The 25822-nt window shown below is 40.2% G+C and overlaps 1 protein-coding gene across 7 annotated transcripts; it reads left to right on the top strand.

Moving 5' to 3' along the window:
• The first annotated feature begins 273 nt into the window (after positions 1 to 273).
• On the top strand, positions 274 to 15540 carry nkx2.2a (NK2 homeobox 2a). 7 transcript variants are annotated; one of them, XM_068721734.1, is made up of 3 exons: positions 274 to 342; positions 5628 to 5953; positions 6676 to 7647. In XM_068721734.1, the coding sequence occupies exons 2-3, from the start codon at positions 5689 to 5691 to the stop codon at positions 7224 to 7226; spliced, it is 816 nt and encodes a 271-aa protein (XP_068577835.1). In that variant the 5' UTR covers positions 274 to 342; positions 5628 to 5688; the 3' UTR covers positions 7227 to 7647. The 7 variants fall into 7 exon arrangements, with proteins under 7 accessions (XP_068577835.1, XP_068577831.1, XP_068577830.1 ...); XM_068721730.1 differs by having other exon boundaries at positions 6652 to 7647; XM_068721729.1 differs by lacking the exon at positions 274 to 342 and adding an exon at positions 3329 to 3410 and having other exon boundaries at positions 6652 to 7647.
• The last annotated feature ends 10282 nt before the right edge of the window (positions 15541 to 25822 follow it).

The following is a 25822-nucleotide window of genomic DNA, read 5'->3' as shown; positions in this document are numbered from 1 at the left end:
AGAAAACTAGCTGCGCCGGGTTAAAAGCACCGTCTGCAGGGAGCTGTGTTTGCGCTCAAGACCAATTTATTGCCGATGAACATATGGCCAATATTTTGTCTCACGTCATAGCAAGGGGAAAACAAACACCATGCAATGTTAGCCAGTCAGCAACAGCAGAGCCACTTGGCCAGCTATGCAAACGCTCTTGGACAATATGAGAAGAGAAGCACTTGCTTTCTGGGTATATAAACCACATCAGGCTTATCTCTGCACGCACTCCTGACTCCCATTTGGAGATATTTCATTAACTCTGCGCGCTGTCTTAACGCTGGCAACACATTCAGCCCCCCTCCAGTCTAGGTAAGCGCACTGGATGCTCCACTCCGTTTGCATACAGTATTTATTTTCAGTTTTTACAGCCTAATAGAGGCTGCTTACTTTCTTTTGGTGCTATTTCATGCGCATCAGCACGCATCTTAGTCATTGAGTGTAGACAATCCTGATCGTTTGGATTGTGTTTCATGCTTTTTCAGAGTGTGAGTCTGTGCGTTTTTTGTGTTTTTGTTAGCCTACTGTAGTTGGTGATCATTACGCACTCACGTGGTGGACATTATCGTTGAGACTGCACATGTGAGCGTGGCCTGCGCCCTCATGTCCGAGCTCAATCAGGAGAATTGTTTGGAATAGAAGAATTGTAAACTATGTTTAACCAAAAAAAATCAGATATGAGAAGATTCACATGGCTTCTTCAGCAGTCAACCAAATTAAAAAATATAGGTAATACACAGCTTCCACGAATGGTGCACTCACGAGGTTACACCAGCCTACCTGATTTACTGAGGAACATCTGTGTATCTTAATGTAGGGTGGACATGGATGAGTGTGTTTGCCTACATGGGAAGTATTAAACGTACTTTATATTCCTTACATCATAACGTGTCTGCATATGTTCGTATTGGCTAATATAAGTTGTCTAATTGGGTGCACACAATAAGCACCCCCTGTTGTTTCCCAAATTTGCCGGTAGAGACCGCTAGAGCTCTACAGATGTCAACAGCTGTTAATGTTATTACTGCACTCACACACAGACTGTCTAACAAGGAGGACAAGTTGTCTGTACTTGTGTCAGTGGATCAGGTTCTCCTGGAGAGGATGATTTATTAATTTGTTTATTTATTCATACAAATGTCCCTCACAATACAACAAATAACAGTTGTCCCCTTTTTAATTCATCTGGAAAAGTCGAGCCATTTCTCCCTTCTTCCTGCCAATGTCAGTGCGATACTGGAATGGGAAGTGATTAAAAAATAATAAACCCCTTTTTAGCAATTCGTCTTACACAGAAAAAGATTACGGCGAATGGCACAGCGTGGCATGAAATTCACCGTTACAAATAAACTGGTGGTTTAACAAATGAAGGCATCTCCTCGGGCCATGGGCGCACAGCTATAATCTCGCCGTGACATGTTTAATCATTAGAGGAAAGGAGACGAATAAAGACTTTTGCCCGGGAGGGAAAGGTGGCTGGATTTTTGTAAGAAGAAAAAAAATAACCAAACGGGCTCCAAAATGATTTCTACCCTGAAGCCAAGTCTCCTCGGGCCATGGCTTAGCCCCCATAATAAATAAACCGGACCCGCGTTACCTGCATATCATATATATAGGCTTTTAATCATAGAGGGAGAAAATCGGTGTTGTCACTCCGTACATTTATCATGGGCACCCTGAGGCAGAAGGGGTTACCTTTATCAAAGACTAACTCCCTGCCTGAGGCGCCCAAACACGCTGAAATTCAGCGATTAAAAGGAGGGAATGATCAACGTTATTATGGATTCTCCTGCGGCATTCTTATTTGTGCATTCAATCGAAAGATTTATTTAATCAAGAATATAAAAAGCTCTTTCTTCACTTATTTGGGAACAATCGTGGGCATGAATTTTTAGGAGGGAATTATAATTAATCAGACGGGGCCCGTTTTTTGGGGTTCATCCGAAAAATTAATTGTTTTTGGATGAGTCCATTCTGCTGTACGTTTGATTACAAAGCTGGGATCAGGGGGAAAATGTAACAAGCTTTAATAATGAGCCAGTCAGCTCTGTTGCTTATAATATTAAAATGGGAGCACTGGTGAAACTGGTGATAGCATAATTATAGCAGCAATGAGCACATAAAAAGGTTAGTATTGCGCATGCTATTCACATACAGTTTTACGCACGAAGTCAGATGATAAATTATATTATAATGTATGTTTTTGGAGTCAGATCTGAAGATTTAGTGTCAGCTGAACTTAAATAAGCGGGCGATGGGAAGCCCCAGCCCTGCGCCCCGTATTGTCCTTTAAATCCTGATGCATCTGCAGCTCAGAGGCCCTTCTTTACTCCATCTTCTGTCTGGTTTAATACCCCCAACACACACACACACACACACACACACACACACACACACACACACACAATCCGCAGCAGACACACAGTCCTAGCTGAGGATGATTTACCCACGGAGAGGGAAAAGCAGTGGAAACAAATTTGCAACAATGTTTCAACTCTTTAAGTTTGTTAAAAACGGGATACTTCATTTTTACGACCTAATAATTACCACGACAACACCAATAAAAGTGGTAGTGACAATGATAAATATAGTGGAAAACTGAACTACATCTATAATGACAATAACAATAATAGCATTTGCAATATCAATATTGTTAATAATTATTATTATTATAATAATGATACAACCATCCTGTAAAAAAAAAGAAGAGGCTCAAAATCTGGCATTTATTGTTACACTAAATTAATTTGGAATAATTGTACATAATTGCAGCCTGAACACCTCCTGAGCAGATTTACAGGACTGTAAACATTTTCCGGTGTCGGTCCCGTTAACTCGTCCCGCTCTGCACAACACTGGCCAGCGTCAGAGTGAAAAGGCAGGCGGCCTGTTTGAACTACCTGTGAAAGTAAACAGGTAAACACAGAGCGATAGGCTCTCCAAGTGGAGTACGTCCACTTAGCCTGTGCACATTTACCTCTTCTTGCCGAAACCCTCGGCTCAATTGATCAAATAGTGCATCCCCAGCAACTGGCCACAGTCTGCAGCCCAGTGTGCTCCCATGCGCCGTCACCAAACCTACTGTGACTTCCCCCTTGTCACTGTGCCACACGCAGCCACAGCGAAGCAGAATGGCTCGGGTGATAAGCCCGCATGCTCTAACACACCCTGATTTAGCTCCACACACTTTTGAGGCGCTAAATAAGTCTCAGTGAAATAATGTCCTGCGTGGGCCAAGTGAGTTTCCTGATGAGATGTGGATGGAGGCTACAGCCCGGGCCATTCCTCCGTGGTGCGTAAAGCTCTCCGTGTGTCTGCTGCGGGCTGGATGTCCCCCTCACAAGTCGGATTTAGCTGAGCAGCATTACTTGGTGGATCAGGTCAGTAACCTCTCTCTCCCGTATAGAGGCTCAGGCGCTGCTCCAGTTTGTCCACATAGCCCGTTCAGCTCAATAGAGCCTTTGTGGGATGTTGAGACTTGTGATTAATTCTGCCAGTCTGGTGAAATATTTACCTCAGGGCCTGAATGTCAGGTGCACTACTGTGAGGACCAAAAACCTTAGAAAGACTATTCATTATATAAAGCCAGTAATAGTGATTGTGCATCAAATTTCAAATTATTTCAATTTAATTGTATCAATTTAATACTATTAATGTACTAATAATAATGGGAAACCATAATAATAATAAAAATAGTCATAATAGTCATGACAATCATAATAATAATAATAATAACAACCATATAATAATACATTTAAAATGTATTTTATCAAGTGCTACAATCAATTAATTCAATCTGATTTTAACAATCTGTGTAACTAAAAGACAGTATTTCCTGATGTTCCATCAAGAAGGCAAAAGACTACTATGCATGTATGTGTGCGTATGTGTGTATGTGTGTATGTGTGTGTGTGTGTGTGTGTGTGTGTGTGTGTGTGTGTGTGTGTGTGTGTGTGTGTGTGCTGAGATGAAGGACTTTCCTTAATATTGTGGAGCGATCAAGGAATTGAATGAAGAGATAGTCCATTGAAAGCAGTTGAATGCCATGACAACTAGGAACAACCTCAGATTTATTCCAAACAGTTAGGAAGCATTGTGCACGGGGCGTCAATCATCTATTATTTCGCCCCTGAAATAAATGCAAAAACTGCGGCCGGACAAAAGCTTCCAACAGGAGCCGGACATTTGTCTACATTTCCCCCATTGTCTGCAGCTTAGCAATCGGTTTGTATTTGTGTTTGCCCGGGTCCGACCACCCAGGATGCGCAGAGGACTTGCTAAAAAACGTGAAACATTGTCACCCACATCACATACTGGATAGGAGGCAGAGGGAGGAGAACGAAAGGGAAAGTCTTGAAGGGGAGGAAAATAAAGTAAGCAACAATGGTACTCGGATTTCCACAGAAAGAGCAAGATTGAGCACTTTAGAGGGGGCTCCACACACGCAGAAAACAAATATTAGGATGCGCTGCCATGATGAAACTGAGGAGATTTATTGAGGAAAAGACGAATATTTTTTTAATTGTATGATTGCATGATACAGTATGCATTAATATGCAGAGGCTAAACTAATAAAACACTGTTTTAGGCCTATTGTTTTTTTTCTAATTATAAGCCTGCAGTGTCCTGCTATTAGACACCGTTTAATATAATAATAATAATATTAATTATTATTATATGTTATTATTATTGATGGTATAATTAGTACTGGTATTGTTATTGTTGGCTGTATAGTCCTCATTATCAGCATCACATTTGGATAGGCCTACTGTCTTAAATACCTGCTTAGCGTTTTCAAACAAACAGAGTCCTGCTTCAGTTTCAACACAGCCTCTTGTCCTTAAGCCCTGGCAAAAATATTGACACAAAAGGTTTACATAAATTACCCCCCGAATATTTGAACAATAGCCGCTCTTCCTCGTGGTTCCCATCGCTGAAAAAAAAAAAAATAAATGAAAAAATGACCCAAAATGTATTTTTTTGTTTTAAATACATGACTGTTTTTGTGATGAAAGTAAAAGGCAACAGCTTCAGTGAGAGCAATTTGTTAAAACGGGCTTTTTAAGTATTGTGAGCATAAAGCTACTTTGAGGTTCTTTGTATGTAAATAGGGTGTAAAAAAGGCCCTCCCCGTCTTTGTAATTAATTGACACGTTATACCACTCATCATGCTCTGAAGCACCAATGGTAGAGGCTCGGATCTCCCCAAAACCCACAATTTCACATCTGCAAACACTGTCTTCATCCACTTGACTCCTAAGACCCGCCCACACGTGGCCAACCTTTCGCGTGTTTTAATGCTTTTTCACTGCAGGTTCATGTGTTGAGACCAACCTTATATGGACTGATCGGACAAGGTAATGGCTTATTTCACTCTAGCACCCAGCAGTAGCACAGTATCCATGAGCCACACATAGCACTTCAGCCACTTTGGCATTCTTCCTGGACTTACACTGAATCCACTGCTACTTGCTCAGGCAATGGTTATCCACAGTGGCTGCTCTGACTGTACTTCAGCGTAGAGCGACTCTTACTCATCCTATTTTTTCCTGAAACGTCGCCTCTTCTTCTTTTTTTTCTTCTTTCTTTCTAAACAGCGGATTGTCCGAAAAGCTGGTGCAGCAACTTTTCCCTGCATATTTCCCCCCCCACCAGAATATGTCGTTGACCAACACAAAGACGGGCTTTTCTGTAAAGGACATTTTGGACCTTCCTGACACAAATGACGAAGACGGATCTATCACCGGAGCGGAGGAAGACACGGAGGGATCGGAGACCACGTCCACGACGAAAAACACTGGAGTTTTGGTGCAAAGTCCTCTAGAAAACGTTCAAAATCTGCCTTTAAAGAACCCCTTTTATGACAGTAGTGAAAACCCTTACACACGATGGCTTGCTACTACGGACAGTATTCAGTATTCATGTAAGTAGAGTCTAAGAATGTTTGCTGATCTTGTTTAATAATGACTTCTGTGATATTTCCAAGCTATGCGGTTACATTAAGCCATAATTGATGGCATGCAGCCTCCTATTCCACCCTAACGACGCCCTTGGGTGGCGTGCAGCATTCATCTTTTATGCACCGTGCACTGCTGCGCTCGTCTTGAGGCGTTTACGGGCTCAACAAATGCATGCAGTGTTTAGGCTCAACGCACCTTGTGTTGTAAGAATTTGATCGATAAAACACCGTGGAAGAAAAAACAAACAAACAAGGGGGCTGTAAGTTATTCCGAGTATAAGCACGGTGTGAAATATAAGACGTGCATTCTGTGGGGATTTACGAGCAGACAATGCCACCTTTTAATGCTTCACTGACTCGCTCTGCTTGTCGAGATTTGGGCTGAAGAATCTCTTTTTTTTGTGTGCTTTCCACTTCAAAATTACACCAAAGACGTCAAATTGGCCAAAATGCCCCGGTGTTTTGTTATTCCGCGTTTATGTCTTAAGAAGCGTTGCATATCTCTTTGTAATCCTGTTTTGACAAGTGCTCGATCACTAACAGGTTATTGTTCTTATTACGCAGCAGCACTATCAATTTGCATCCTAAGTTTTGATTGATTGATTATTGTGCTTTTGATGAAAAATGTCCCCTGGAAACTTTAAGACATAACATTTTGACAGTGTTTCTCCCGTTTCTTGCCGCAGTGCACGGTCTATCCGCCAGCTCTCAGGACTCGGCCAAGTCCCCGGAGCCGTCCGCGGACGACGAATCGCCGGACAACGACAAGGAAACTTCCAGCAGCGGCGGCAGCGACTCCGGCAAGAAGCGGAAAAGGAGGGTGTTGTTTTCCAAGGCGCAGACCTACGAGCTGGAGCGCCGTTTCAGGCAGCAGAGGTACCTGTCCGCCCCGGAGAGGGAGCACCTGGCCAGCCTGATCCGCCTCACCCCGACCCAAGTGAAGATCTGGTTCCAGAACCACCGGTATAAGATGAAGAGAGCCCGGGCCGAGAAAGGTATGGAAGTGACCCATCTCCCTTCTCCCAGGCGGGTGGCCGTGCCCGTCTTAGTCAGGGATGGAAAGCCTTGTCACACTCTTAAAGCTCAGGACTTGGCGGCCACTTTTCAGGCCGGGATCCCCTTCTCGGCTTATAGTGCCCAGTCACTCCAACACATGCAGTATAACGCGCAGTACAGCGCCGCGGCGCCACAGTTCCCAGCACATCACTTGGTGCAAACGCAACAGTGGACTTGGTGAGAGAAATTATAGAGACTTGGCTTGGAGGCACGATAGGGGGTTTCACCACAAAGCAAAGAAAAAAAATAAAACACAAAAAACAAAAAGACTTTTCATTTTTGCAGCTTGACTCATATATATACTACCATTTTTATTCGGGGCTCATGTGTGCGCCGTGTTTACATGTTTTCGTTAAGAGAACTGGGTCCGAACCTCTCCCTTATAGATTTTATTAAGAATGTCAATGCTCTTCTTGTGAATTTTTTGTAAAGTATGTTGTGTGTTGGTTGTAGAGATGTTTTCCTCTTTTTTTTTCTTCTTTTGTCCCTTCGTGTTATTATCAGCACGTACGAACCACTTTATAATTATAGAAATTTTTATTTCTTGCTTCTTTTATGGACCGAAAAAATATTTATGGCCATGAATAAACACTGGCAACTTTGCAGCTATTTTCCTTTTGTTTTTATTTCCTGTAAATATTTTGTGGCATATGTTTGCAAGCTCGAAGGCTTTCGGGAGCGTACAGCTGAAGATCGGCCTCTTTATTTTAGGCTACACATTTCAAAAACAACGAGGGAGTGTTTTTTTTTTTTGGCAAAACGTTATGACTGCCGCGTCAGATCACATATGTAAATAACGGTGTAGCCGCGCGGAGATGGCTAAATATCCCACTTTTTTTATAAGGACTTTAAAATAAAATGCTGTGTTTCTCAAATGAGGGTTTGGTTTATACAAGTGTCGTAATCGATGTGATCATCTCTGAAAAGACATCGCTATAGACATCACAATGGAAGGCGAGGTGCTAAACACTATATTGTGGCGCAGAAAGGAGCTTGACTCTGGGAATGAATCTCCAGCGCACTTCAGTCTTCTCCTTTTAGGCAAATTTAATCCGGAGAATATTTTTCTCTGAATCCGAACACCTCACTAATAAAGAGCCTAAAGTCACTTGTGAAATGGGACCGAAATCCACTCACTTAATATAAGAGGGCTTCTCCACATAAGAAGCTTTTGAGTCAAAAGCTCTCCTTTTTGTCAGCATCCCCAACCACTCCCGGCCTTGGGTGCAAAGTGGTAGACTGTGTGTGTGTGGAGGGGGGGGGGGGGGGGGGGGAATCGTTTAATGCAATAAATGTTTTGTTATCTTGTTAAGCGCTAAACTGCAAATAGAGCAGGAATAATCAATGAGTCACCAGTCTTCTTTGTTTAACCGCGGCCAACGGTCAACTAAAATACGCTCGGCTCAGAGGGGCTTTAACCGCCTAATAAAGCCAACGTTTCATACGAGCATAGACCAGGTTAGCAACGATATTCCACATTAGACTCCACGTTGCTCTGTTAGCCACCATACTCTTTAAAGTGGAACCAAAAGGAGCACAAATGGCTCCCCAGTGATCCGTGTAGCGCACTGCGGATTATCAGACTCCAGTCAATATCTTGGGTAAATATGATAACCTGGTAGAAAAATCTATGCATCGTGTTTGTCCCGGGACGAAGAAAAAAAAACAAAAAAAACCCACCCTCAACAGATGTTAGAGTCGCCCCTATCATCACTGAACAAACAGCCAAATTGGGCAGATTTGCTAATTATTTACAGAATTGAGTCTCAAGGGGCTACTGCTTTTGTGGGCGACACAGACTCAATTTGTCCCCGACAGAAAGGTTTTGTGTTTCACCACTGGTTGAGCCTGTAGGTCAAATAAATCAGCTGTTTGCTTGTGGGTTTTTTTTTTTTTTTGGGGGGGGGGGGGGGGGGGTTCCTGGTACATTTTGTGGGTGGACATGAAATACATAGCGGTGCTTCGAGCGTGCCAATTATCGATTTATGCCACAGTTATTGTGAAATGTGAGGAGAAATGAGCTATGAGACGGACATGATGAAGTGAATTGCAAAAGGTTTTGATAAAGGATTGTGTCGGTTACTTGATAATAGGGAACTTTAGCTGATAATCAGGCTTCTTTAAAATAAAACTTAACACAAGGGACTAGTCTTAACACGGACATTTAAACCCCTCACGAGTAAAAGAAAAATGCAGACCTTTGTGTGGCTCCTTGCCCCTCAAGACCTTGCCCCTGTGCTGAGGCAGTTTTGTGACTCTATCATTGCATAATACAGTACACGACACAACACCGAGACAAAAGCCCAGGCCTGGTTTTGCAGGATGTCAGAGGCGTGCATGTTAACGAGCAGCAGCAGTGTGGCTGCTGCAGACAGTGCAGATAGAGAGACTGACAGAGTTTCTTGGTGCTGTTCAGAGTCAGGGAGATGTATCCTTGGGCTTTTTGTCCTGCCTGTCACTTGGTGCCATTGTGATCTTTTGCTGCACACGTTGTATCCCATATGGGCAGCTGGGCTCGGACAAGGAGAAAAGGGTCTCTCACAAACCCCAAATTGTCTCAAGCTTTCAAATAAAGCATTGTTGTCTCTCAAAGAAAAACGAATTAAAAATTCGTGCTATATCTATTCTGGTAAAAAAAAAAGAAGAAGCCCCATTCACAGATAACAGGGAGTCCTTCTTCCTTGATAGAGCTATGCCAACAACAGCCCTCTCATTTCTCTTTCCCCTCTCTCCCCCGTCCTCCAGAGTGAAAGGCTGCTTATTGTCTGTGCTAAAAAGTCGCTCCTCTTAGCGGAAAAAAAAACTATTTTAACACCAGACAGTGTTCTTCCTTATTTGCTATGAGTCCCGCTGGTATTCGTAGGCCTGCTTTCCAAAATAGACTCTTGGAAATATATTTCACACAATTTGCCCCCATAAGATTCCGTTTTTTTTTTATGTCGGCTTGAGATGTATAACTGAGCTGCTGTGGACACTCAGCGCCAATTAAAGGTCGGGCTCCCTTGGATTTTACTCTAAGTTGTGTATATCATAACAATAAGCGTTTCGTGGTAACAGTAGCATAAATATGCAAATACTAAGATTGATCAGTGTAAGAAGTAAATGCTGAAACTTCCATTTGCATTCTAATTGTATTTTGAATCTGATGATCTGGAAGTGATGCTGCAGAATGCAGATGTTTTTTTTTTTCCAGGGGAACACAAACCGGCAGGTGTTTAGTGGACTAATGCGCCAAGATTTACTTCCGTTGGAAAGATTAGAAATTAACATGTGAAAATAGCCCCTATAATTCTTACTATTATATTGCATTGTGCCTTTCTATTTTGATATTTTTTTAGTATTTTATTATGTATTTTCAATATTTCTTTACCAAGCCACTAAATCTAAAGCCTGTTTGTCCCCAGATTTAAACAGATATTTAGTTAAATCCCCACAAACATTTTGCATCCAGCGACGCTTTGTGTTGTACCCCAAACCGAAGCAAAATAATAATACTTTAAAAAACATCAGCCGTGTAACAGCCTCCAAGATGCATTTTTACGGCGAACAATATTCGCTTTGCAGCCGTGGTGTGTTTTTTTGTGTCATTAACGCACCAGAAAATTACACCACCCCTCTAGCAGCTCAGCAACAGGGTCAGATTTATCGGAAATTGCTTTTGGCTGCTTGAAGGGATAAAGCAGGCGACGTTAAAACAAGCATCTTGGCGTGCAGCATAGTTCAACCTGCGTGGATAACACTATTATATACCTTGGAATACAATACTTGAGGAAATATGCACTTGGGACACCATGGATCTTCGTCATCCTGCCCATTTGAACCTCGACATGAATCACTTTTCTATCATGCACATCGCCAAATAAACGAGGATTTCAAAGCTGTAATAAGCGGTGCTTTTCATTTAAAGGAAGCTATCTGGGTTTTATTGCCTTAAAGGAGATCCAGATTAGATTCGCCACAGTGCCGATATTAAAGAGAGAGGGAGCGATGGAGGGGGGCGGGGAGGCAGGGCGAGGAGGCGTTGCGCCAAGCTGCCACAAGATGGAAGCAGAGGTCTTCAGTTGGCGTCATGCAGCGTTTACCTGCACACGTCTGACAGTCCAACTGCTTCTCATTCCAGCACAAAATTACACTACGACTGCTGAAATCAACGTGGTTTTCTTCTTTTTAATGAACAGACGTCCCAGCAAACTTCACTGTGTTTTTAAGTGCGTGATTGCGGTTTATGACATTGTTATTGATCTTAAGAGCATAATCATATCGCTCTCGAAAACAGACTAGACTCAACTTAAACAGTCCACAGGCAATGAGCGCTGGTTCCATCTCAAACTTAAAGACAGAGAGAGATAAAGAGAGAGAGAGAGAGAGAGAGAGAGAGAGAGAGAGAGAGAGAGAGAGAGAGAGAGAGAGAGAGAGAGAGAGAGAGAGAGAGAGAGAGTGGCTGGGTTACTCCACAGTGTGGCGCAATAGGATAGGGGGACAAATGGACAAATATGGTGCAGATTAATTCACTTCACTGAAAGTGAACAATAGAGCAGAAGTGAGTTTTTCCAGGGAAAGTCTCAGCTCAATCTGTTTCCTTCACAACAAAGACTTTGATTCAAATATCCCCAGTTACATATAAAAAACTGCAAATCTCATCACAGTTATTAATTCATTTTTTATTTAAAAAAAGGTATTATACCTAACAAAAAGTGACAACAAATATCCTCGTGGAGCTCCTAGTAACACAGTGAAACAGAAGATCAGTGGTGTCTGATGGCTTTCTTTAAAAACAAAACAAAATATTTCTAATCATATCTAGCATCCACTCACTTCTATTATTCACATGCATATCACGTCCCGCACGTTAGGTAGACTTACTTCCCAGGCTGCAAAGTGCCTGAGCACCAGCATCTCCTCATGCGAGAAGAAGTTTATGCAAAGCACTGCAAAATGGGTCAAATGACAAAATAAAAGGCTCCCATCTTCATGCACCTGCTCAGTTCAGCATCAGTGAGCTTGCACCTGTAGGGGGCCTCATTGGGTTAGAAAGAGGCACCAGCAGGGGGTGGAGGGATGCTGGACTTGATGGAAGAGGAGTGAGAAAGGAGGGAAAGAAATGTGTAAATCTGCAAGAGTTTTGGTCACTTTGATGAGGCCGGTGATGTAGAAAAAAATATTACACATGAAAGGAACAAACAGCTTCCAACTAATCTGCACATCAAAATTATATCTAGATATTAATATTTCAAAATCTGCTCCTGGAATTCTTCTGTTTAACGTTTTGTTTTTGCGGGAATACAGATGTGGACATCTCAAATTCTCATTAAGATATCTCCAAGAGCTAAGGAGTTATTAGAGTGCACGGTGCTGTGTGAACCAGAGAGAATCCACACAGCGAATCCACAAGTTGACTCAGTGGGGCAAAGCGTCTGCAGAGCATTGTTCCGATCCGCCTCCCGTCTGCGTGAGGAAAACCCGGTGAGCTGAGAGCTGACGAACACACACCAGTTTCTGCGGGTTAAACAAGGAAGACACAGAAGAGCAGCAGCTTGATGACAGTTTTCTGTGGAGCTTAAGGAAAGAGACAAAGACCGTCCCTGAGCATCTCCGTCTTCTGTCATGTTGTGTTTATCTATAACATGAATAAAATTCAGATTCTCTGTTATTGTTTCCATTTGGAAAGCAGAAACTAGTCATTTGTACGGCTAATACAGAACAAAACCGATAATGCCTGCAACAAGTCAGTTGATTTAAATAATCTGCATTGCATTTTTTTCAAATGTATTCACAATTTTAGATGGCTTATTTAATTTCTGGAATAATTAACACCCCTGTCTGTCTACAATGTGTGCCCTTGTCGGTCGGGATCCTACACAAAACATTCTCGATGTTCATTTGGCAGAAACGTTTTAATTGAATTGACAGGGACAATACACAAGTAAAGAAGAAGAAGACACAAGTTAGTGGGTGCAAATTAAAGGGGAATAATTTACTCGTAAACCTCTGATCATAAAAGTATCATACCTCATATTCTACATCTGTATGACATGCATCATTTAAAGTGTTTGCATGTATCCAGCAAATAATTATCCAACAGTCAAATCAAACAGTATTTGTCTGATTTGCTCTTCTGCAACTCACTCTGGGGCGGCATCCTTTTCCTGCAGTGTTGTTCTTTCCTGTGCAGTTAAAACACAGCTGAGAGACAATGCAGAACCCATTTGCTTAAGTTTTCGTGTCTCCATGTAAGGTCATTTTCACAAACTTCAAGAGTAAGTAGAAGATTGTCGGCTCATTTCCTGTTCCCTATCAGACTGAAACTGAGGTGACGCTAAGGCTGAGTAACACGCTCCATAGTGACGTTTTACTACTAAGATTCTATTAGTACAATTCAACAGTCAGTGAAAGTGTCTCACATGGAAAAAGAAGAAAAAAAACATTTCCATTCTCGCTTCTTTGGACAAGACAAAACATGCAACAGTGTTTTGCTGTGGGAGACGCTGATAGTGCACTTCTTTAAAATGTGCCAGCTGCAGGTCTGAGTTTAAAGCACTGCAGATGAATAGCAGCCGGTTTCAGAGCCGTCTCTGTGAAAAAGCAGTGAGTGTCAAGGTTCTTGACTTTGCTGAATGTTGAGATTAGGAAAACAGCAGAGTCTGCAGAGTACACAGGGAGACTGCCACGATCTGATCAGGTAGAGTGCTCAGACAGAGCAGGCTTCTTCTTCTTCTTCTTCTTCTTCTTCTTCTTCTTCTTCTTCTTCTTCTTCTTCTTCTTCTTCTTCTTCTTCTTCTTCTTCTTCCCAGGTACCTTTCTCCACCTGTTCCACCACTGCAGCCATGTAAAAACATATCACGGTGGATGAAATAAAAGACTACAGAAAATCACTCTGGCTTTTTATTTTGGTCACTTTGTTCTGCGGAGCGGGTTTATAACGTACAGAAGGGTCACACAATTTACATTTAAACGTTCATGATGTACTGGAAACCCCTTTCATGGGTTCATTATACATATAAGGTGTATAAGATCTCAGCCGGTGTATTCAGTGTACACCATTCACTAATATTCTAACAGCGTCTATCTCCATGGGAGTCAATGACAAAGCAATGTGACAGTCAGTGTTAAAAAAAAAAGAGGTTGTTGAGAGCTATTAACAACTAAATGTGTCTCAAGCAGGACTGTTTCACTCAGCGTCCTCCTGCTCTCACTGGTGTGCAAACTCTGGTACATTACAGGGGGGGGGGGGGGGGGGGGCATATATATCAAAGCGCACATACATCACTATTGGAGCTCTGCTTTGATGTGCAAGAAAAAAAGTTGGTGACCATTAAATAGTTTTATGCCTTGACCCAGCAAAGTTTGTTTCAGTGCTGCGGTCTTGGAACAAATATTTCTCCAAAAAAATACCAGTTGAGCTGCTCTGATGCTGTCATACTAATATGTTATACATCTAAAGGGATGTTAATACCTTCCTGAAACAAGAGTTGAGTTGCATTCTGTTCCTCATGTTATGGTTGGCTAACACGCTGGCTCAACTGAATTTTACACAAGGTGGCTTAAAGTAAATATGAAATCCCTAATGATTATAATAACAGACCCCATGAGGTGTTCATTACTCGGTTTGTAAAGGACTGAAACTGTCACTGGCAACAGCGACTCAATACTTATTGATTACTGGATCAATATTGCATTTTTAGTAGATCTGCTCATTCAACTGCTTTTGTTCAAGTTGATGCTTGTGGTGTTTTAGATTCAATGTTACATTTTAATGACATTGTGCAAACATTTTTAGCAACAAACCTTTCATCCCAATTGATGTGGTCGATCAGAGATATGAATATCATTGTTCTAAATGTGAACGTTTCCCCAGTCAAAGAATAAGACTAGGTTACATATGACGAACATGTCATGAGCGGAATTGCAATTCTAAAATTTAACAATTTGATGATACAGATAATGTGGTTAGTTTAAAATTAATGGACTTTTGCTATTTCTTGCAGGTGAATTTATACCAACAATGCATGATAATTCATACTCGGAGGCAACTCGCCTCAAAGTGCTCTGCCTCTTACATCTGTGAGCTCTTCTATTAAAAGTTCTGCTGCTGTGTTATGATATGCAAATTGCCTTACGGTCTTATTTCCCTTTGTCTTCTCTTTCTCAATGTTCCATCTTAGGACTTGAATTGTCTTGTATAAAACCCACAGTCCGCTGCAGTCAGATGGGCTGGATGGGGGACAGCGCCAACAATCAGGTTCCCAGAGTTGAGTGTTTATGCCTTTCACTTAATGGATTGTCTCACCTTCTTCAGAGGATGAACATGCGGTGCTTGAGATGCCAGCACTGCAAATGGATCCTGGGGCTTTGAGCCTCATAACAACCAGCCATCATCTGTTTCAGACATGCTTCAATCAGCATGCGTGATGATCAAAGAGCAACAATGTGGCAGCAATGTGTTTTACCAATTCAAGTTGCCTAATTAACTTCCTGTCTAAAGAGGATGTAAAATATGTGTAGCAAGTTGTGACCATCATGTGTTTGTGCCCTTGTGCCCTGTGGTGAATTTATAATGTGTTTCAGAGCTAACTTCACTGAATGGAAAAAAATACTAATAATAAATAAGAGCTTCTCTGTGACATATCTGTTCTGTGGACTTGCTTTGCTGAATAGGAGCAGTATTTCAATATGACCGAGCGATGCACCGTCTGACTTTGTTGTGTTTTGTATCGCATTCAGTCTTCATGCTCTTTGTGATGCGTGAGATGGAAGCAATAACCTTCAACTTATTTGTCTTCTGCAGTCACAGATACAGTTCGTCGACCATGTTTTCATCCACACAAAGGCGATGCAGCACAAACAAGCCCATTGTCCTTTGCTTGACACTAAGGGATAAAATCAACTGGTTAGGAATAAAATCATTATCCCCAACAGAACCACCACTGATGCCTGTGCATCCTTGTTTCACTGTCCGATCAGCTGACAAACACAGAGAAGAAACCCAGCCGAGACAGTTAGAATAGGTAGTTTCAAATTCATGGCTGCCATCGCCTGAGTACACCTGAGCAAGACCTCTGGGCCCCCTCAGATCTTCTGTTTGCCGAGTTAGAATCCCAGAGTGGACGAGTGTTTTTCATTGTTGCCCAGATTGTGCAGTTTCTTCTTAACTGCCAGCTCTTCCACTGCTGTCACCATTGTCATATATGCATTCAAACCTTACGTTTCTACTTTATTTCAAACAATGTCAATACATGATTGTTTATTTTCTATTTAACATCTCGTATTTATTTGTACTGTGCTTTTTGTATTTCTACAATGTATTTATTATCATTTTGAAGGATGTAAATGAATTTTTAACTTTCCTGTACAGCACGTTGTTCAAAGTTTGCTGCTTTAAAATGTACAAATTGACCAGACAATGTTCAATAAAATAAATGCCACCTTACAATCATTTTATACATTTTTTTTCATCACAACTTGATGAAGTATTTAATACAAATACTGAATACAACATATTTAGATTTAACATTGTGTAATGCAAATAACATAATTTTGGGTGTATTTATACAAAAATACACACACACACACACACACACACACACACACACACACACACACACACACACACACACACACACATACACACATATTCTGTATTATAAACTGTATATTTCCACAAGTACTGCACTTCCTAATTTTATGAGACTTCAAGGGGAATCACTCCTAATTTCACTTCATTCATGTGACAGCAGTTGTTAAGTTACTTGGAATAAGTTATAACATAAAAAACACACAAAGCATCGCTGTAGTTCAAACCACACAGCAGTATATGTAGAATAAGCCTGCAGCATTACAACCATCTCACACACTCACTCGTTAATACACTCTGCAATTGAATTCAGAATGAATGCCCTTACCTGTGACCGTAAATCCCCCCCAAATGTATTCCTTATGTAGTATATGAAGTAATTGTGGTATTACTTCCTCTACCCAAGTGTTTAAATCACCACTATAACTACTGTAAATGGTGGTTTTGTAGTGTTGAGTAGTGTGCCTTCATCAGCCGGTTCATTATGATAACTCATTATTTATTCATTTCATTTACCTGCACAAACATCAAAAACAAAGAAGTCAAGTTTAATACTTCAAATCAGAACACATGTGATGCCAGCATGAAGAATATAGGAGTTCCAGAGAAAGTAATGATGGAAACAATGCAAGTTATTTACTTTAGGAAATGAAGAATAGAGGTTAGTGAAGCAGTTGGATTGAATGCATTTCATATAAGTACATAATCCCCAATCTCAAACCTGTTCTGTAAATATAAAAGGCACACTACTGAGAAAGCACAGTTGTTTCAGGACTTTTATTTTGAAGCACACAAAAGAACTGGGCCAGCCATCTCTAACAGAAGCACATCTGTGAGCAGTTCAAATCCCCGGATGAGCGGGGAGCACCTGGGAATGAAATACTCATGGTTGGAGGAGTCCCCTCCCTCTGCAGATGCCACTGAGGTGCTCTTGAGCAAGGCACTTCACCCTCCACTGCTTAATGTCCAGCAGCAGGGCACTGGGCCTTTACTGTGTGTGTGTTACCTCTCCACTGTACGGATGTGAACCAGATCGCTGCTGAGACACCGCGGCCATGTTTAGACAACCTAACATTAATGAATAATGTTTAAAAAAGGTAATTTACAACCTTATTTATCAACCTTACAGTGATTGCTATATTACACACTAAGAAATGTGTGTGTATTAGAACCTTATAAATACTGTATTAAAGGATAGGTTCACAATTTGTCAAGTCTGTCTTAAAACAGTGGTCAGGCGTCCATGTGGACATTAAAAACGCTTGTGCTTGCTGTGATCATTCCTCCTGTTCATACTGGCCACTCTTCTAATGCACTTTCTATAGAAGTGATGGGGGACAACATCAAAACACCACAATGTATCTAAAGCTTATAATATGCAGAGTACATCATTTTCACATGTGTTGTTTATTCCTTTATTATCTGGATCATTTACACAGTTTAAACTGAATGTGAAACATAGTCACTCAAAGTGCGTTTTGTTGAAGTTCAAGAAAAAAGTTTGTCCATCAGCATTGTGATGAATGACAATAGATGGAACATTTGGTTTGGTTAGACAGACTCTTTGCTTTATCAGCGTCGTTGGGTTGTTCTAGCAGCGACTCCTGCTTTCAGGTGAAAGGACAGCCATTACTAATGTTTACAATGGCAGTGACAGCGAGCCAGCAAGCCCAATAGCAGGACCCTGAAACTGAAGCAGCGAAATGGAACTCAGCCATCATTCATTTTATTAGTGGCCCCTGTGCGTTTCCTACTGTGACACCTGGGACTTGTTTAGTACTGTAAAGCATAAAAAAAAATACAAAGGGAACTTCATTTTTGTGTTAAATAACTTGCTATGTGTCCATTAAATGTGCTTGGACATTGCTGCAAAATAGCATTCACTGCAAACATCAATAAATCAAATAACAAGCTGTGAGAGGTGAGCGGTGGCAGGCGGCTGAAGGGTGTTTTGTGTGTTTTCCCTTTGACTGAGCAGCAGTCGTCCGAGTGGAGGAATCTTTTTCTGGCTCCTGCACACATGGCTGGACGGAGGAGAGAGGAGGAACAGTCTGCAGCGTTTTAGCACACAATTTCACGATGGTTTCAGAGAAGAGGCCAGCCAAGCATTTCAAGTGGCGGTGCAGCGAGAGGGCAGCATTGTGGAGAAGAGCAGGTAGTGTAATGATCAGGTAGACAAGATGACATCAAGCGTCCTCAGGGATGGCCAGGCACAGAGAGCTGACATCCTTCCAGAGAGAGAGAACCACTGGAACACGACGACACAAAACCAACAAACAAGAGAGCCATTAGCCCCAGGCTGGCTTGTTATTACTGTACAGCAGCAGAAAGTCAGACAAAGGGATTTTAACGGAAATGATGGAACATGTCGCCCTGTGTTGGATTTCATTGGAAGCTTTTGCATTTCTCAGCACTCTTCAAACTCATTAGGAATATTGTGTTTTTTACACACCTTTGGCTGACAATGATGGACGCTAACATTTACATTTCAAATACACTCCCAACAATCTTCGGTGTAACAGTGGAATTATGGGACTGCAGGATGTGTGAAAGTGCATAAGCCATATGATAAAATACCTTCTAATGCAAATGTATCATCATAGATCAGATGACAAATACTAAATATGTGAATATATTCCTATTTAAGATACAAAGCTGTGTGGTTTCACTTTTGGGGCTCAACTAGTAGTTGCAAATGATTTATTTAAGAATTTGTCAAAACTGAATATAATTTGTGTGCTTCTAAATTAAATGTGTGTATTAATTATTTTTTTACAACATGATAATAAATATGCTAGTAGAGTTCAAACTGTATGATAATTCTTGTATTTTGACAATATTTTATGGTCTTATAATGAGACGTGAAAATACCGGCCTTTAACAATAAAACAGTAACTTGAACACGATGATCATGAAGTAGGCAGTGAAGAGATGTCATGTCCAGATGTTGACTAAAATGAATAACAAGTTAGACAAATTTACTCAACACTAACATCAACATGAAATATGTAAAACTAAATCATGAGATGTACTTACCATATTACTCTGTCCTTGCTTTTACAAGTTCAGGATCTATTTTATTGAAATTTGCACCAGGAGTTAGTCTGTTGTGTTAAGGGACTCAAAAAGAAAAATGAATAGTTGGAAGCATATAATGTCACCTTACAGACATTTATTTTAAAACACATTTCACCCTCATGCATTGTTATAATTGTATAAATGGTGTTATACATGGTTTTCTATTTTTTTCAATAAAAAGTTAAAGTAAAAAGTATTTATGTGAAATGGGATTTCACAATGTCCCCTTGTAATGGTTCAAATGTTTTAATGTCATTTAAGCCACCATGGTTTAGAGTAGTTTAGTTTAAGCATTTTTTCTACTGTTCTCACTAACAACATAAATTCAATGTGCCACAAGTAACCAGCTCTCCCCTCGGTTTAAAAAGCCTCTTGTGTCTCAGGACAGTGTGCTTCTTGTCACACGTTTCACTCTGACGACCATGTTCTTCATTGCAGAAAAACTAACTTTACATGCAGTGTTGTTGCTGCTGTTATTAGTGAGGCTCTGGACATGAATGACTCTGACCTCTTTTATCTTGATGTAGTTCCTCTGATGGCCACTAAAGAAATACTGGAAGAATGTAGCAGAGCACTGCTCACATATTATGTGAATCATTTGCTAAGTGTGGATGTTAATATTAGAGGAGGCATCACGAGCTGAATAGGCTACATATTAGCTTAATATTTTGACTTTAAAATGAACATTTTACACAAGAGTATTGCTTTAGCTGTGCCATGACATCAACAGCTTAAATAAGGAATATGCGGTAGTGTTTTCTAACTTTATCTTGGGGGTAAGTTCACATAGTTTCTATTATAATAAAACTTAATACCTACAGGCTGTTAAGTGAACTTCTATCAAGTTCTTGAACAGAAAGATTTCTGATTTAATCCGGTTCAGCTTGTCAAAGTCCACATGGAAATATGACCTTGAGCAAGGCATTCAAAATAATATATATATATAAAGTATAATCACTGTCAACAACTGATTAAAGACACATTAAAGCAATTATTTTAAGAAAAATATAAATAGTCAGCATGTAAAAGTATGCAGTTGATGACCGTACCTTCAGTTAGCAAAGTAAAATGAAAAATAATATAAAGTATAAACCGCAATATTGTCCATGCAAAATAATGCTGGGATGAAACACAAAAACAGTGTTATTTGAATGATATCAATAACAATTGTTCATATAAATAAATGTTTTTCGTTTGTTTATTTTTTGACAGGGTCAAATATAAATCCACACTATACAAGACAGAAATTAATTTTTTTAAAAATATGAATCGAGCAAAAAAATAAATAACTATTTGTAAAGAATATTCAGATGAATTTGTATTTCATATAGTGCTAGAATAAACAGTTCAATGGTGATAATATGCACACATTATGAATATGATGTTGAACTAATTTACAATACAGCAATACTTTAACATATATTTTTGATGTATTATATATACCATTGTGTTTTCATAGTTCTGGAGATAATCTTTTGCTGGCGCTCCCCATGCAGCAGTTGATTCAGTGTTCATTTTCTGAAAAGAAAACATTTTAATCTTTTCACGCAGCTCAGTAAAAATGGGCTTCGACTTTATATTCTAAATTGCAGCACGTGGTGAGTACTCGTATCTGTCAGGATCAATACATTCAGAATTTGAAGTAGTTTCTGTGATGTGTTTATGTGGATTCATCTAAATAATGGTAGGCTATCAGGTGGCCTACTAGATAAAAGCATCCCAAAGTGGGGATAAACATGCACATTTCCATTGTTGAGTTGTGAGGCCATTTAAAAAGTTTCCGTCTCCACATCCAGCACTCAAAGTGCTTTGAAACTTTTGATCAGAAGATGCATCTCTTGACTGCTACATGAAAACAAGCCGAATAAATGAATTCCTGGCGTAAATGGACATCAGGAAACACTTGATACAGATTTCAGCTATTTGCATGCATTTCAGCTGTTAAACCAAATTTGATCATTATTATTTTTTCTTTTACCACCCGTGATGGTGTGAAATGTCCACAGCTGGAATGTTATCCAGCTGAACTTTTTCCACAACACCAAAACTCCAAATTCCTCTCAAAATAAAGGAACTGAACTAAAGGAAAAGGCCACTTAGCCTTGTAACCTGCCAAAAACAAATCCCCAAGGTGTGAACATTATTTTAGAATTGATATAAACCTGCCACAACACCCTGTTTTTATCAAAAACAACTTTATGCTAAAACTGCTTTTAGTGTGATGTAAATTTAGCTAAAAAATTCAATAAACAAATGGCAAGACACAAACTATCAAACAGCTCTAACTTTGCTGACAGGAAAAAAACTGTTCATACATAAATCTACAATTCCAGCACTTGAGCACAAGTATGCTTTCTGCAGCGAAGCGAACCAAATTTGTATATATAAATTTCAGGACGTGTCATCGAACAGGCCTCATCTTATCACAACAATTGGCTGCCAAGGGCAAATAGACGCAGGGAGAGATTGGCAGAGACATGTTGCCATATGAGTAACTGGGTGACAAAGCCAGAGTGAGCCGTGGTTGAGTCACAACCATACTCTCCAACAGCTTTGTTTACCTGCCCTCACCGCTGCCACAATTAATGCAGCAGAGAAGTGGACCAACCAGGCACCCTTGGAGCCTTGGTTATCTGCATTGATCTGCTGCTGTGTGTGTGTGTTTTTTTTTTTTTTAATTGTTGGTACAAAAGAGAGCAACTATGCTAAAATGTTGCCACTCAAAACAATGCAGGGGACAGCAGCACTCACAGAACCCTGAGTACCTCAAATTTCAGGAGGCTGAAGCTGTTTCAGACCCGGAAAGGTTGAATTCTGGCTCTTTTTTTTTTTACTCCCTCCAAATCTCAAGCAACAGACTTACAGAGTTTTTTTTCACTTATGTATTTAATCATTAATGAATTTATTTGATGCAAACATTCTTTAAGACTGAGCACAAGCTACTGATAGTTTGAACAAAATTACAGGAGTGAGTCTCTTTAAATGAATACAATTTAAAACTTGTTGAACACAATATTTCATAAGAGAAATGGCTGTACCTCACACATGATTTTAGCTTTCTTAGAAAAATAAACACTTGTTTTGTATTTGCATTAACGCGGCATCAGCTTGGTCTAAAACAAAAAAAGACACCGATAACCTCTCACCTGTGAAAGAGTGTCTGCAGTGCACGTCATTAATCAGTGGCTTCCTGTCACAACTTGCTGTTCAGTTCAATATATATATATATATATTTTACTTCCTGCATTCTCACAGAAGAGGGGACAGCTTTTTCCAAAGTCTGATAAGATCATACATATTACATTTCTCGTCTCTTTCACAAAAGATCAAACAATAAACTCTCATGTCAGCAGTTTTGTGTCATGCTACATCCCTGTGTCTTTTTCTTTGGTGTTTCGTGGCCTTGGATTAGTGGCTTGAAAGCTCACTGTTTCTTTCAGGCAACACAGATAAATTAACAATTTGCCTCCAGTAATTAAACAGGCCAAGGTGTTACACAGTAAACAGTAGTTCACGGTGAACAAAATAACTATTCAGCCAGTCAGGCTTCCCTCAACAGCTAGTACAGTTCCCAGTGTCTGATTATAACCTTTGCTGTATCTTAATCAAGTAAATGAAGTGCACATTATACAGTGAACCTTAACTAACGTCCTAATCTAATCCTATTACAAATTTCAATTCTCCACCATTTTCCCCATCTGTCAGATTATGGTCAGCGTCCCAATAAAAGCCCACATTCTGTTTTTGGCGCCCTATTAGCATCATTTCGTCCATCAAGCGACATTAATTGTGTATGAATGCAAACTCCCGCAGAAGAATACGGTCTTCAAGAGGCCTGTCGCATACTTTCTCCACTTGGGAGGACCTTTAACCTACTTAGCTGAGGAACCGCACTGTTTCAAGTAGTGCAGCTGAAAGATATGCACCTGCCCGCTTTTTACTCTCACACTGCTCGGTGATTTAAGGGGAGAGAAAGTATTTGATCTAAATGGTACTACACTGACTTGCAGGTGAGGAATTTTCCCAACAAATGTCCTCACCAATTCAGCCACTGGGCCGGTCACAATACAGATGTGTAGTGGCTTAAATCCTACATTTGGAGTGAGGAAGATAATTCATTTGTGGTGTTGCAAGATTCAGTGTCATTAAACAAAGTTCAAAATTGGAATTGGTTTATTGTATTGCATGCGTAATAATGCTCCGGGTGGAAAAATCGAACAATACCTTGGAAGAAAAACGCCTTACGGAGCCACAGACCTTTTGCGATCAACTTAAATTTCTATCGCTAGTAATTTTCTTATTTGATTTTAATGAGAAATGAGAAAATTATTTTTACTTTTTCTGTTGCCCGACATTAAATTATGTATTCATAAAACGTAGAAGACTTCACATAGCTTTAAATTATTTTCAGATTGAGTATAATTATGTTTCTCCTCATATTTGGAGGTAAAATGTCAGTTATAAATGAAGCAATCCTGTGCGTAATCACACACGAAGCACAAAATACTTTCTACGTCTAGCTCTGTCTTAGGATCAATAGCAAGACGCAATATTTAAGTGTCTGATGTACCGATAACACATCCGATGAGAAATCACTAGAAATCTAGTAAGTGCACTGAGGGGCACAAGACAAAGACAGAATATATGTTCAATAGGTTCACAGGTCGTGCGTAAATTACGCACGCGAGATTTAAACTGAATTTTGGATTTATGATAGCATTGCACTGGCATCTATCGTCTAATCATTACTCACTATTCAATCACCAAAAAATATCTGTGTATAAATATGGAAACCTCTTACCGTTTTTGTTATTTCTTTAAATCGCATTAGAGAGAACAAGTTAAAAGTTAAGTTACAGATTTAACGCCTGCAACACTAAATAAATCCCCATGTTTTCTGCACTTTGCACTCGGCCGGTGTGTGGTTGAGGTTGCAGGTCACGACCCTGGCCCTTAAGCCATCTCTCCACATCTCTCAGGGTATTGAACCAACAACGACGAGATGGAGAAAAGCACTTCAGCAACCAGGCGCTTTGGTCCATCTGCTGTGCTGAGTTGAGCTGAGGGGGTGATGATATCGGGAAAAAAAAGATTGTCTCTATAATATAAACTACATAAATGGGTTATTATTTGGTTCTGGTCAACAACACGTAAATGGCCAGAAGAACGCTTACACGTCATATACTGTAAAATTGGTTAAAATATCCCCAGTCAGCACTGTTTATTTTTGATAGGGCGATTTTGCACCAATAAGTATTATCATTAATGCACACAATACCACATGATTTAGTCACTGGTGGCAAGCAATTCTTGGCACACATGGGACACTTGGTTGTCATTATTTTATTACATTATTTTATTAATTTGCATTTAAGCAATTAGCAAGTCATTATAAAAGCTTGTGAAATATTTTGAGTGAAATTACAGAAAATGTTTGACAGTTAAGTTGTCTGTTTCTAGTCGAAGAAAAGCGTGTATTTGCAGGTGAAAGCAAGACAGTTAAAACGCAAAGTAACACACAGCCCCGTGCGTAATTCTGGGAATGAAATGTATGTTTCCTCATCATGCAGCAACCAGGGACTCTACTTATTGTCCTTGGGGCGGCAAGGGTCAGTGTAGGCTAATTCATATGAATATACTGTAGGATATTTGTCAGCATGTATCACGCACTCTGTTGTATCGTGCACAAACAGCAACAAGCTCTATCCAATAACTATCAACATAAACAGCTGTAGAAAAAAAAAAGTTTGTCACTTTAATTAATATGGAATTATTGAATTATTCTATCTGTAAATGTGTCCGATTTATTTACAGACCTTTGCTGGGCCTTCTTCTCAGCTCCTTGGCGCGTCCGTGTTTCCCGCTCTCGATGCCTTGGTCACGTCATATATTCACTGGATATAAAAAGTTAAGTTAGACAACTATATAAATGTGGACTATAAGTCCTCAAAAGGGTTGCATGCAGCCAACCAGCTCCGGATTTTTATGGGATCGTAATGTGGAGGGTCTGTGGACCAGGGTCCTGCTCTCTGACTCGGTAATCCACAAGGTTGAGAGGTTTGCCTCATTTACATAATGTTAGAGGTCTGGGCCGAGGCCTACCTTTCTTTTCGCCATGAAAAGACACC

The sequence above is a fragment of the Cebidichthys violaceus genome, unplaced genomic scaffold, assembly GCF_023349555.1.
Source record: "Cebidichthys violaceus isolate CVI_PGR_0920_01 unplaced genomic scaffold, fCebVio1.0.p SCAF_28, whole genome shotgun sequence".
NCBI lineage: Eukaryota > Metazoa > Chordata > Actinopteri > Perciformes > Stichaeidae > Cebidichthys > Cebidichthys violaceus.
This window is presented reverse-complemented; position numbering and strand designations above follow the sequence as displayed.

Bases quoted from the DNA above. Each gene is read 5' to 3' on its own strand.
- nkx2.2a (XM_068721730.1), top strand. From the start codon at position 5,689: ATGTCGTTGACCAACACAAAGACGGGCTTTTCTGTAAAGGACATTTTG. The intron at 5,954-6,651 runs GTAAGTAGAGTC...ACATTTTGACAG, and splicing joins GGACAGTATTCAGTATTCAT to TGTTTCTCCCGTTTCTTGCC.